At 43.2% G+C, this 14,385-nt stretch overlaps 2 protein-coding genes and 1 long non-coding RNA gene across 3 annotated transcripts; all 3 read right to left on the bottom strand.

Moving 5' to 3' along the window:
• Positions 1–41: 41 nt before the first annotated feature.
• Positions 42–1,256, bottom strand: LOC116161408 (WD repeat-containing protein 18-like). The gene has a single exon (XM_031474744.1). The coding sequence runs from the start codon at positions 1,254–1,256 to the stop codon at positions 42–44; it is 1,215 nt and encodes a 404-aa protein (XP_031330604.1).
• Positions 1,257–4,969: 3,713 nt separating this feature from the next.
• LOC116161936 (fatty acyl-CoA reductase 2-like) lies at positions 4,970–6,846 on the bottom strand. Its single transcript, XM_031475436.1, has 7 exons — positions 6,562–6,846; positions 6,122–6,516; positions 5,958–6,067; positions 5,713–5,905; positions 5,615–5,667; positions 5,382–5,562; positions 4,970–5,326 (listed from the first exon to the last, which is right to left on the bottom strand). The coding sequence occupies exons 1-7, from the start codon at positions 6,814–6,816 to the stop codon at positions 4,978–4,980; spliced, it is 1,536 nt and encodes a 511-aa protein (XP_031331296.1). The 5' UTR covers positions 6,817–6,846; the 3' UTR covers positions 4,970–4,977.
• A 1,344-nt stretch (positions 6,847–8,190) lies between these two features.
• On the bottom strand, positions 8,191–9,207 carry LOC116161937. Its single transcript, XR_004143453.1, has 2 exons — positions 8,939–9,207; positions 8,191–8,867 (listed from the first exon to the last, which is right to left on the bottom strand). It is a non-coding gene; the product is annotated as an uncharacterized LOC116161937 (long non-coding RNA).
• Positions 9,208–14,385: the final 5,178 nt, after the last annotated feature.

Here is a 14,385-nt window from a genome sequence, read left to right as displayed (position 1 = left end):
CAAATATTTTTAACAAGAAATGACGTTTTATTAGCAACAAATTACATCGTTCCAGATTTAAGCCTCTTTACTAAACAGTGATTGACACGCGAGACTAAATGAAGGCGCTTCCTCAAAGAGTCTATCTCTTCCCAACGGGCATCGTCACTCTCACATACGAAACTCGAATCCTGATACACCTCGCACTCGAAAGACTTATAAGCGTTGCCTTCCAACGTACGCTGCAGTTCTTTCACTATGTACCTCGGCTGATAGTGAGGATCGAACGTGTTCGTATTCAGGAGAAATTTAACGTTGGTGATCGGCGTCTTCAACTCGAGCCTGTTCAAAATCTGCTTGCTCTCAATGTTCCAGACGATCACGCACGAATCGTCGGAGCCCGACACGAGCAGCTCGTTCGTTCTGTTCAGGTCCACGCAGTTGATGCGACCGCTGTGACCGGCGAAACGCAGATGAGCGGCGGGAGCGGTGAAGTGCACCAATCCGCTCGTCGAGCCCGAAACGGAGAACTGAACGATGTCGCCGGCCGCGTGGCCGAAGTAGACGTTCCAGAAGACGGCGTCGACGGTCGTTGAGGTTATCGGCTCGTCGCAGACGATGTGCAGGCGCGGTTGGCCGGTGCGGAGGTCGTAAATAAAGCAGCTGTTGTCGAGGGAGGACGTTACAAATCGTGGGTTTACGTTGACGAGCTCGACTTGAATGTCCGTTACGGCGTTGGTGTGGTGGAGGAGGTTGTGCAACGGTTTCACTTTGCCAAGCTCCTTTTGGGCATAGTGCACGTCCTCGACGGAGATGAGGTGGACGAAGTTGTAGACGAGCACACATCCGTTGGCCGCGCCGACTAGTACGTGGGTCGAGTTCAGCGAAATTGCGATGCACGTGATCGGGCAGAGGTGGATTTCCTGGGCGGTCAGTAGAGTTCCCGACGATATTTGCCAGATGTACAGAGTTCGGTTGATACCCGCCACCAGGTAGTGACCATCCGGTGTCACTTTGTAAACGTTGGCCGGACCCGGCAAGACGAACCTCGGGTTTTTGATCTCGTCCGGGCTGTTTATTGGCCAAATGTGTAACAGGGGTTTGCCGTGGTGGGCTGTCGTTACGAGCCGATTATTAATTAGGTTTAGGGAGTTGGGTACGATTTCTCCATTGTTTTTGTAGGTGTGTATGCTGTTCATGGATCCCGATCCTTGGGAGCTCCATACTTGCAATGACGTCTTGCAAGAGGTTATAAGAACTTCCTCTGCATGGGACATTTCTAAAAAGTAAAAACTGACACTAGGACAGGTTTGAGGTTAGACTTTTTTGTTTACACGCGCTGCCACCACGTGCTGGAGGTGGTTCATGTGATGGCTACTACCAGTATGCGTATAACCATAGTACAATAAGCGTATAACCAAATAAAAAAAGTAGCAGTGCTGTCTGACATTTTTGGGAAAGAAAATTCAAAGGGCTCTAACTTTTGAACTAGTAGCCCAATCTTGGAACTGTTTGAAATTATGGATTCTACAGGCCACATTCTATAAGAAAATTTTTTTCCGGGTCGATCTGAGAATTTTTTTTGAGGGCCTCAAAAAAAGGCAGTGTATAACCTTCCTTTTTTACCAAAAATCGACTGCACCAAAATTTCTCGGGAAAACACTTTTTCTTATTAATTTTGGTGTGTAGAATCCAAAACAATTCGTACTTTTTCGATCAGACTTCTCAGTCAAAAGTTATAGACTAGAAACCAATTTCGAAAAAAAATTCAAAGGGCTGTAACTTTTGAACTAGTAGCCCAATCTTGGAACTGTTTGAAATTACGGATTCTACAAGCCACATTCTATAAGAAAATGTTTTTTCCGGGTCGATCTGAGACAATTTTTTTTTCGAGCCTCAAAAGAATGCAGTGTATAACTTTTGATTGAGAGGTCTGATCGAAAAAGTACGAATCGTTTTGGATTCTACGCACTAAAATTAGTGAGAAAAAGTGTTTTCCCGAGAAATTTTGGAGCCGTCGATTTTTGGTAAAAAAGGAAGGTAATACACTGCCTTTTTTGGAGGCCGGAAAAAAAATTGTCTGAGATATACCGGAAAAAAAATTTCCTTATAGAGTTTGGCCCGTAGAATCCATAATTTCAAACAGTTCCAAGATTGGACTACTAGATCAAAAGTTACAGCCCTTTGAACTATATATATCAGCTCACCCCATTATCTACACGAAAATTCAAACGTTATGGTTCCGAATGTAAATGTCGGCATACATTATACAAGGTGTAAATATCGAAGTAATCCAATTACATTATTTATGTGCAATTGACGCTATGAATAATTATTAAACGTTAATTTATGGGAAACGAATAACTAATGGACAAGTATCGATTACTTGCACAAACCTTTTTTATGTTTTAGGTGAATATTTAACTTTGACGACCTATGGCATGGATGCATAACTTGACCCCCTTTCAAGTTTTCCTTACTCCTCATAATTCCCCTCTTAATTCTTCATGCTATTATTGCATTTCCGTTTCCCTTTTTTCCCCTTTTTTCCTTGGTCAATATCCACTCTCTTTATAGTTACACAGTTTCGTAACCTCTCTTTTTCCCTACTTTTTTTTCTAGTTTTGCCATTGCTCTTCTCTGTATATCACTAACTCTTAGTGTGGAGGTCACTAATTCTTGGATTCCACAGACTAAATCCACTAGGAAATATTCCCTTCGTGGGAAAATTGCGTGACCTCGGGGGGCAAACTCACCGTTACAACAAAATGTGTGGAAAGTAGAGAAGAAGAGTTTTTGTTAGCAGGGTCCCACCCCTGAGACTTGTAACTTGTCCCTCGTGCGGGATATTCAAGCCTATAGTTGGGAAATTCGATAACTTCCACATATTTAAATCAATCAATTTCTAATGTCATCCAAAATCAGTGACCACATTTTTGTGTTACATTCCATTTTCAAGGTCACCAGAGATCAACGGTCAACATTTACTTTTAAGGTCGTCCAAGGTCAATGATCCCATTCGATCGTTAAATAAACTGTACAGTATTAGGATAGAAAGCGTCTGCGTACCCAGTCAGTCGTCGCCTTTCTTTTGAAATTGAAATTTTACCTAGGAAAAAAAGAGGACCTACAAAATAGAATATGACAGAAAATACAACATGACACCATAACACACACAAAAATGAGGTAATATTGAGCCTTGAAAATAAAATATGACCGCAAAAAATGGATGACATTACAAAAATGGGATCATTGACCTTTAATGTCCTTGAAAGTGAATGTTCTTGATCTTCAACTTGGCATTCAAGGTCACATTCACGTGGCACGCGATTTTTGAACATCACCTTGACCTACCTACTTGCCAAAGTCACCGGCAGGGTACGAGCGACTTTGAACGGTCCAGGTTCGGCCTTTATATGGAGTCCGTTAACTTGGCCCCCCACTGAGAGATTTGATAGTCGTATTATTTTGAAATGAATGCGCTCGTTATGCGCTCATATGCGCCACCGATAATAACTCTTGCGCCATTATCGTTTTTTAGAAATCCGAAAAAACATCTGGGGGGGGGGCAAGTGAACGTAGCCCCCCCCCAGTACGTATTTTGTCCCTTGTAACTAGGTCACCTGATACATTTGGTTATGCGCTCAATTGCGCCACTTGAATTAAAGCTAGCGCCATTACGGTTAAGCCGTGACAAATTTTCAAAAAGTGGGGGGGGGGCCAACTTAACGTTTTTAAAAGTTACTTTTTTTAAACATCTTTTCATACGAAATTGTACTCTCAGGTATGCGCTGAAATGCGCCGTAAAAAGATATCTTTGCGCCATTATTGTTTTTTGGTTATCCTTAAATATATTTGGGGGGGGGGGCAAGTGAACGGAATCCCCCATAACGCATTTTGCTACCGGTATTTGTGCCACTTGATACATCTGGTTATGAGCTCAATTGCGCCACTTGAATTAAAGCTAGCGCCATTACGGTTAAGCCATAAAGTGGAGGGTCTAACGTAGCGTTTTCAAAAGTTATTTCCGGAAGTGCGTCCATTTTGAAAATATTTTACATCGATTCGGCCTTCGGAGTAACTCCAAAATACAAATTTTTAAAAACCTACCTATTTTACTTTCCCAGAATCGTTTAACTATGCTCCCAAAAAAACACCCTGTATAGTGTTTCTGAAACACTATAATGGCGCCAAGATTTTTGTTTACGGCGCATTTTAGCGCATGATGAAAGGTACGATGTAGTAGAAAAAACATGTTAAAAAACGTAACTTTTGAAAACGTTAAGTTAGCCCCCCCCCACTTTTTAAAAATTTTTTATGGCTTAACCGTAATGGCGCTAGCTTTAATTCAAGTGGCGCAATTGAGCGCATAACCAAATGTATCAGGTGACCTAGTTACAAGGGACAAAATACGTACGGGGGGGGGCTACGTTCACTTGGCCCCCCCCAAATGTTTTTTCGGATTTCTAAAAAACGATAATGGCGCAAGAGTTATTATCGGTGGCGCATATGAGCGCATTCATTTCAAAATAATACGACTATGAAATCTCTCAGTGGGGGGGGGGGGGGCCAAGTTAACGGACCCCTTTATATGACTACTTCTGGTCGTGCAAGGTTTGCTATACTAGGCGCCCTTAACATACCACGCAAATGGTGACGGCTTCTGAGCTTTTTCCGCAATTGGACAACATGGGTTAAACTTCTTACACCACCTCACGCGCTGCGTCTTTAATAAATCAAATAGGGCTGACTGCCCGAAAATATAGCGTAACGAAATGTACACGCTCCTCCGATATGAAACGCGCAATGGCCCCAAAACACGTTCGTTAATTAGATTTTGTCTATCAATAAAATTTCTTATCGCAAACGACCAGATGTGTCCTTTTCTTAAATACGAAAACTTGCGAATCTAACAAAATGTCTGAAGGGAAAAACAAACTGTAGAGGTTAAATCATAGTAGGTTTGCCAGCTGGCGATATAAATACAACATTTTTCAATTAGAAAAGTAATTTACTGAGCAAGAATCTTAGGAGGAAGTATATAATCAGTATTAGTACGGAAGCTAGCGTGTAATGGACGACTTTCAGCTTCAGCTGTCGCCTCTTCGCTTTCGGTATCGTTTCCATGGGATCCTTGAGCAGGTACACCCTCAAACCTGGGCCGTACGTAACGGAGTAGTCCTCCCAACTGTGACTTCCCATGTCAAAGAAGAACAACTGTTTGTCCTTTGAGGTCAAAGTTTTCCAAACGAGTTGGGTATTATTATTGCTGAAGGTCGCTTCCTTTTGCACGAAATAGTTGACCATATCTACGCGAACTTTCGCCCGTTTAATTTTTTTGGTTGCACTGAAATGGGACGGCGTTAGGTGTTTTGCAGATGTCCGGTGCAGATTGAACTTACAAAGGCTTCTTCCCGTTCACCACGTTGATGAAGTCGACAATGTACCCGATTAGTACGTGGAAAAGGAAATGGGCCATTGCGAAAGTGAGCTTACTTTGAGTAACTATCTTAAACTTGTGCCAAAACTGGTGTATTGTAGGACAATTCGCCATGCTTTTTTGGATTAACCTATCGCCCAGATCTGGAAGGTAAGAAACCTGACGTGATCCTGCACTTTTTGAACTGGAACCTACCAGCGGTTAGGGGTTTTTGAACTGAGCTGACGTAATTGTAGATGCTGTCAATTCTAAAATTGCCACTTTAGCACCAAGTTTTCCATGAAATGCCTTACCCTTTCACTTCGGTGTACCAACCCACCGCTAATGTGTTGTTGATCACGTAATCGGCGGGGACGGCGTCCACCACCCGATAGTAATTTCCCATAGCAACGTGCAGTAATCCCAATTCTAAACCGATTACTAAACCAGTGATTCCCATGAAGTTATCGACCCAACCGGGCACGGGTTCCCTTGACGTTGAAATCACTAAAAGTAGGTAACTAACGTTGGAATGTGGTACCGTGACTTGGAAACGTACCAAGAGATGGTCGCACGATCGCGTAACGCAAACCTTCTGCCTTACGGATGATCACGTCTTCAGCGATCACCTTCGTGAACGTGTACGTGTTCGGCCATTCGCCTATAAGACTAGGCATTCCAAAAGTTAAAGTACCCAAGAGGTTTCGGCAGCTGGGTACTTACCCTGGCGTAATCTTGTCCAGCTGCTCCGGTTCCATGGTCTCGACAAGGTGAATCAAGTTTTCCGCGCTAATTTTAGGCTCGTACCTCTTCTCTTGTGTGTGTTGCAACATCGGGACGATAAACGCGGTCGAAACGTGAATGAACACCCTTAGATTTGGAGCCTGCTGGGCTAACCTTAGCAAGTCCCACGTAGCCCTCACGTTGATGTAGGTCGACACCCTGAGGTTCTCATCGAAACGTACCGTGGCCCCGACATGAAAGATGAAGTTCACCTCCTGACGCAAGATCTCCCGATCGGCCTCGCTCATGCCCAAATTCGGCAGGAGCATGTCTCCGGGGAGCACCCGCACCTTCTCGAACGCGTCCCTGTAGTTCCGCTTGATTTCGTCGAATACCTGCAACGAAACCCCATCACTCACAGCACTCGTCCCGAAACTTACCGGCTCGTCGAACAGCTTAACGATACGCTCCTCCTCGCTCAGCTCCTTTTTCGACCGCACCAGAACGTAAATCCTGCGAACGCCACGGCACGTCCTCAGCAGCTTCTCGACCAGCAGCTTACCCAAGAACCCAGTCGCGCCTGTTACGAAAACGGTGCCGCCCGCATAGAACTGCTGAATCTCCGAGTTTCCCTCGTCGGCGACTTTTACATTGTCGTCGTTAGGGAAAATATGGGAGGTCAATATCTGTTCCATTTCTACACGGCCGAATCGGACTCGCGGCAATTTGTCCACGCTTATATAGGACTAATTACCATTGGCAATTTATTGTATGGTAATTGGGTAATTGTTAAGCGCGAGAAACGAGGTTGATCAAGAGGGTGAAGTTCGGCGCGCGTCATCAATTTAAAAATACCCTACAATCTTTTATTTGGCCCCAAAATGGCGGTCCTACCCGTGTGTTATATTAATTTGTGCACGGACCTTCTAAAAATCACCTTTCGCACGGTGCCTTTTTGGGTCATTCATTTTGTGTCTTTCAGCATAATCTGTCTTTGTTCTTTTTCTGCCCTTTTTAAGGGGTTTCATACTGAACACATACAGGCTTTAATGTCAAAAAATTTCTTAAAGCGAACCGATCGTTATTTTTATACAAATCAAGTAAATTTACAGTACCTACCCCTTACATGGCGCTCTCTGGACTAGATGGTTTCCTACAGTACAAATTTGTACGGCCCTTCTTTTAGAGATGGTACCTTCGGAATCTCAATGTACGACACCTAAGCTACAGGTATTATCGAGGGAAGGGCATCTCGTCAAGAATCAAATGCGTACTCCGGCTGCTAGACTCTACTCATATACACTGCCTTTTTTTGAGCCCCGAAAAAAAAATTGTCTCAGATCGACCGGAAAAAACATATTTTCTTATAGAATGTGGCCTGTAGAATCCATAATTTCAAACAGTTCCAAGATCGGGCTACTAGATCAAAAGTTACAGCCCTTTGAATTTTTTGTCGAAATTCTGACAGCACCAATCGATAGCGCTGGTCGAGACTTTTCCAACGAGCGGTCAGAAGGCATATCTACGACGCACCATTCTCGAGATATTACCGTTTGAAATTTCGACCAAAAATTCTGACAAACCGTAATATCTCAAGAACGGTCTGAGTACTCTCCAACTGATATATAACAGATATATATGGGAGCGGAATATGGGCGTAATTTAGATTAAAAAAATTGACCATTTTTTCCCCCTCCTTTAAGAGACATTGTTAGATCCTGGTGTGCATACCACTAACTACTAACAATAACGGAATATAAGCAGGTGGATGGTGTGTAATTAACTACCAATTACAAATTTATTTCCTTCCCCTGCTAGATATTAGATCCTACTGTGAGTACTCCAACTGATACAGCTTTAAGGGTACGGAAGATGAGCAGAATATAAGAAGGTGGATGATGTATAGTTACAACTTCTCCTCTCATTCACAAATTACATCCCCGATCCTGCTAGCTCTAAGGCAACTTAATAGAACATTGCACCGAATGACTCGAGGAATTCATTAGGACATTTACAATTAGTCCTGCTACTCTGAGCAAGACACGGCAGAGAGAATAACAAAAGGTAGGTACAACAGTAAGTGCTAATTTAATGCTTTGGTATCTCTTCCTCGTCTACTGTCTCAAAAATACAGCATTTCGCAGATGACTTTATATGGTGAACATTCAGAATTGAAGGAGTAATACTAAGCACTTAATTAGTAGCACAATTTGTTTCTAAACAATTGTTCTGCTAGCATGCGCGATGTCTCTAGTATATTACAACAGGCTATACGTCTCATTTTCTCTAATTACATATGAGGTCGCTTTCAAAACTACCACATAACTACTTAGGTAATAAAAGAAGAAGTTTATCCAACTACTCTAAGAACTAGCAACTTTCAACCCGGGCCGACAGTCCGAATATTTAAACAAATTAGCCATGCTCTACGAAAACGTTGCGAGTTCTTAAGCTTGACACTTACGCTCAGTCACCCCGGCCGGCCAAGCGATTTTCACAACTCTCATCGGCCGCCTGTACGTGTACAGAGAAAACTGACCGTCCAGTCGTTGTCTTTTCGACCGAAATCGTCCGGCGAACTGAACGTGAGTGTCGACACTAAGATTATAATAGTTTATAAAACGTTGAATTATTGCGATCTCGGCTACGCTCCAATTAGACTTCTTTAGGCCACCTTCCAACCATCCCGCTGTCGATTTTATGTTTGAAGAAGCTGTTGCGAAACTCTGGCCGTCAAAGCGAGCATCTACGACAAACAAAGTTGTAAACTAAAACCCGTCAGAAAAGGTAGCGAGATGTACGAATTAAGCGACAAACCTTTCTAGTGTTATCTTCATGCTCGAGCGGCCAATCTCAAGTTGTAGAAGCGAATGTAATCCTCGGAACCACTGGCAATCTCCGATGAAGTTTCCCCGTTCTTAAGACGTAAGATGTGCGATAGAGTCCCCAAATTGACTGAATGTAACCACTTTTATATTATTAATAATGATTTTCTTTGTTTAAAGCCTTTCAATCATCAATAATGATTAGTTTTTATTTAAATTAAATTTGAGAGATTTTAAAAAAAAATGAGGTTAGGACAACATTCAAAGCTATTGGAACTACCACGAGTAAGTTTGAACTACTTCATCCAGCAATGTTTTGGGACACTTGTGGCACTGTATATAATGTATTGTGTGCGTCCAGTTGCTTGTTGCCACTGAATTTTCCGTCTGGTCCTGCAGCTTTAAATGGGTTGAAAGCGTTCACCTCCCATCTCAAAGATCCCTCGGAAAACACTTTATTTTCCAGTCGATCGGCCTTACACTGACCCCCTATTAGGTGGGTTCGAAATGACGTAGTCTCTAGAGCTTGGAAAGTGTGTTTTCAGGAGACATGCGAGAGCCATATCTGCCACATGAAAGCTTAAGTGTCCCCATTTTACGCCCCCCCCCCCCGGGTCTTTCAAAGGGATCTTACGAAGTTTTTAAGAAGACCCCCCCACAGAAGATCCTCCATGATCCTCGCTTAAGCCCTTATACCTGCGCCGAGCTATCGTGAGATCTTCCCAGCCCGTAGGCAGCCTCGTCCACATGGGGTCTAAGGTCTGAGTTCCACCAAGGTGTACTCTTCGTTCCTCAAAGGATCCAGAGTTTACAACTGATCTCGTATGACGCTTTTACTAATGCGACCGCCGCCTCCACCTGGCCTATCTTCCGAGCAAGCCCCAGTCAGTACGGATCGAGGTTCTGAAACCTACAGAGGATTCGTAGTGGAACGCCAGCCATCATCTTGGATATTCTAGAGACGAGAGGGGCGTTCCTTTCCAACTAGTCCAAGATCCACTGGTCCTCGCATTCGACCACAATGGCACTGGGTGAACTTCAATGGAACCCGGAATGCGGCCTCAGCTGGGCAGAGCCGCTTGCCCAGGGCACAGTATAAAGAAGGATTAAGTCAGAGGTTGCTCGTTATTCGAGGGGCATCGTTATCGACACCCATAGTTCGCATGCAAAATAAACTTACAGAAAGGGGCAAAGATGCGAGGAGATGCAGGAGTTGATAATGGAGGAGTGCCGAAATGTCTAAGGAAAGGAGAAATGAAGAGAAGAAGAAGAAAGGAAATGCAGATTTTGTGGAGAGAAAGAGGAAAATAGGTACCTATGTATACCTACGGATCCTCTGATGATATGGGCATGTAACGAGGGTGAAAGATCAAAGATCAAGAGGTAGCAGAAAAGAGATACTAGACGAAAGGGGAAGTGGAGAAAAATACGAATAAAGTAGTAGGAAAAAGGAAACAAATGTAGAACATTTGATGTACATGTAATTCAATTCAATGTAAAAACACGAAATGGCATAAGTAAATGAAAGATTGATTGATTGAACTATCACGCTCATTTCGCCATTCCCAACCACCACCTCTACCAAGACCGCAAAGCACTTTTTCTCAGGGACCCAGCCCCGCCCACTCACGACCCGCACCAATTCAAATAGGTACCTAATCAACAGGGCGTGCTCAACGTGAAGTAAATGCCACTTTCTCTCGAGTTGGAGGTGCGAGGGGCGGCCTAAAGCGGCACGATCGTATGCCGGTGATGACTTTAAGCCACCAGCGGAAACGGCCCTTCCAGCGGAGAGGTCACAGGCTGGAAACCAGCGCTAACCGCTAAGGAACATGGTCACCACAAAAACCATGGCGGCCAAAAATACAGAATTTAGCCTTGCAAGCTGAGATCGTACGTTAGTGGCAGCGTATAATCAATCGTCTTGGAATCCCCACTGCCAAAACAGCTCCAAGACTCCACTCATAGAAATCATCAAACATCAGTCAAGTTCTACAACCTGGGAAAGATCACTGTGAGAGCGTTCTCGGGGTCCTTAGTGAAGTTCTACGGACACTATGACCAACTTCGGTCGTGTAGTTATCCAAACACTACACAGCAACTCACCGCAGTGCACGTTCAAGGTTAAAGTTACCGATCTACCCTTAGAAATCATCGTGGCCAACAACCCAACCTCCTCAGAACGAGATGTCGCCATTTAACGACTACCATATGGGCCAACCGCTAGCCGGACAAGGCGAAAACCGTAGCCTTCACCAGCAACTTCCAGAAGTTAACCGTAGAAGTTGAGTCGTCTAGTACGATTTGGGAGAAACTTTGGACAAAGATTTCACCTTCACGAACGTATGCCCATGGCAATACAAATTATTTAAGGTGGGCATCGGCCCAACGTTTACAACATACCGTGTATACGCCTCTGATCCGAGTTTGCAAAAGTACCTAGAAGTAAAGCGATGGGCTTCCCACTGAAAATTCATTACAAATAAACAACTAAAACGAAGTCTGCAACGTAAAAATCAGCCGCAGAAAATGTAACGGAAAGTAGTTCCAATGCACGAAAATTTGAATGCGCGCCCTTTTACCACTCCCTCTATCACATCTTCATCGGTAGAATCGAAGTGCCGGTGCCGCGCTCAAAGCTCGTGAAAAACTGCAGCGTGCCTGATGGCTTGTAAAAGGAAAATTCGCGTTTCCGAGTGATTGTCACGGTGAAAAGCTTCAATAAATCGATTCGTTGCGATGAAATAGATCGATTGTGTCAATATTGGCCGTGCATCAGTGCCGATCGATGGAAAAGGGCTGTTGCATCCACCCCGCACGCAGATAGCAAGGTAAGTTTTTTACGTTAATCCCGACTTTTGCATGTGTTTTAAGTCGAAATATTGCATGTACAGTGCCAATCCTACAATATTTTCGATTAAAAGGGGTTGCTAACCAAAAAGGGTCGGGCGCAAGGGTGGCTGCGATAACGACTTGGTGCCGTTTTTCCCTTTATTTGCATGATCAATCGCCCAATTTACGGTGTCCCGTTGATATTGTGGACATCTACAGCAAAATTTGAGGGCAATTTTACAACGGCGTCTTATCAGGACCGCGGGGATGGAAGCATCCATTATACAAAATGGCCCCCATTATTCAGGTGCTCTGGCTGATATTCAATCCATCCGGAAAATGTAGTCCCTTGTGACAATCGCCCTTAGTGCCGTTTTTAAAGTTGTGCAAATTCGGGTACCCGTAATTAGGGGCGGATATAGCAAAATTTGCGGGCCCCCTCCTTCGTATAATCGGTGCCGTTAATTCATGCTATGAAGCTGCCTGCACTTGAAATATTCCAGTTGTGAAGATTGTACTTGGAGGAAAATGGAGACAAGGTAAGAATTTTCAACTTTTAAAACCGCCACCATAAGTAGGTCACGACACCTCCCTGTAATATTCTATGAAGAACGGCCCTAAAAATTTACTTGATCCCATAGCACTTTCTGCACGTCTGTCTGTATACTTAAATGAGATCACTAAATGACCTTCTGGAGGGGCACCTCTAAAACGCATTACGTGGGTCACTCTGTAATTGGGCGCAAGCCTGTCGAGGGCCCAGAACAAGAGAGGGATAATAAATAAATAAATAAATAAATAAATAAATTGACAAAGGGCCAGTGAATTAGAGCACTTTTTGTAGGTTTTTAAATAAAAAATGTTAGGGTCCAAACACTTAAGCCAAGGCCTTTGATTTTGACAAAGGGCCGTTAAATACGCGCACTTTTTTCTAGGTTTCTTTTATAAAAATTGGTAGGGCCCAAACATTAAGGCTAGTCCTTTGATTATTGACAATGGGCGATTGAATTCCAGCATTTTTTTTCTAGGTTTCTGTATAAAAAATGCTAGGGCCTAAATATTTGCGCCCAGCTCTTTAATTTTCACAAAGGGCAGATGAATTCTGGCACCCTTTTCAAGGTTTTTGACTAAAAAAATGGTAGGGCCCGAACACTTAAGCCTAGCTCCTTGATTATGACAAAGGGCGATTGAATTCCAGGACTTTTTTCTAGGTTTATTTATCAAAAATGGTAGGGCCTATAAATATTTGCGCCCAGCTCTTTAATTTTCACAAAGGGCAGATGAATTCTGGCACCCTTTTCAAGGTTTTTGACTAAAAAAAATGGTAGGGCCCAAACACTTCAGCCTAGCTCTTTGATTATTGACAATGGGCGGTTGAATTCCAGCATTTTTTTTTCTAGGTTTCTGTATAAAAAATGGTAGGGCCTAAATATTCGCGCCCAGCTCATTAATTTTCACAAAGGGCGGATGAATTCTGGCACCCTTTTCAAGGTTTTTGACTAAAAAAAATGGTAAGGCCCAAACACTTCAGCCTAGCCCTTTGATTTTGACAAAGGGCGGTCGATTACGCGCACTTTTTTCTAAGATTCTTTTAAAAAATGGTAGGGCCCAAACACTTCAGCCTAGCCCTTTGATTATTGACAAAGGGCGGTTGAATTCCAGCACTTTTTTTTCTAGGTTTCTGTATAAGAATGGTAGGTCCTAAATATTTGCGCCCAGCTCTTTAATTTTCACAAAGGGCGGATTAATTCTGGCACCCTTTTCAAGGTTTTTGACTAAAAAAAATGGTAGGGCCCAAACACTTCAGCCTAGCCCTTTGATTACTGACAATGGGCGGTTGAACTCCAGCACTTTTTTTCTAGGTTTCTGTATAAAAAATGGTAGGGCCTAAATATTTGCGCCCAGCTCTTTAATTTTCACAAAGGGCGGATTAATTCTGGCACCCTTTTCAAGGTTTTTGACTAAAAAAATGGTAGGGCGCAAAACTTCAGCCTAGCCCTTTGATTATTGACAAAGGGCGGTTGAATTCCAGCACTTTTTTTCTAGGTTTCTGTATAAAAAATGGTAGGGCCTAAATATTTGCGCCCAGCTCTTTAATTTTCACAAAGGGCGGATGAATTCTGGCACCCTTTTCAAGGTTTTTGACTAAAAAAAAATGGTAGGGCCCAAACACTTCAGCCTAGCCCTTTGATTTGACAAAGGGCGGTTGAATTCCAGCACTTTTTTCTAGGTTTCTGTATAAAAAATGGTAGGGCCTAAATATTTGCGCCCAGCTCTTTAATTTTCACAAAGGGCGGATGAATTCTGGCACCCTTTTCAAGGTTTTTGACTAAAAAAAATGGTAGGGCCCAAACACTTCAGCCTAGCCCTTTGATTACAGACAATGGGCGGTTGAATTCCAGCACTTTTTTCTAGGTTTCTGTATAAAAAATGGTAGGGCCTAAATATTTGCGCCCAGCTCTTTAATTTTCACAAAGGGCAGATGAATTCTGGCACCCTTTTCAAGGTTTTTGACTAAAAAAAATGGTAGGGCCCGAACACTTCAGCCTAGCTCTTTGATTATTGACAATGGGCGGTTGAATTCCAGCACTTTTTTTTCTAGGTTTC

The sequence above is a fragment of the Photinus pyralis genome, unplaced genomic scaffold (genome assembly GCF_008802855.1).
Source record: "Photinus pyralis isolate 1611_PpyrPB1 unplaced genomic scaffold, Ppyr1.3 Ppyr1.4_LG10, whole genome shotgun sequence".
In the NCBI taxonomy this organism is placed as follows: Eukaryota; Metazoa; Arthropoda; class Insecta; order Coleoptera; family Lampyridae; genus Photinus; species Photinus pyralis.
Note: the sequence above shows the minus strand (reverse complement) of the source record. Positions and strands in the feature narration are given on the sequence as shown.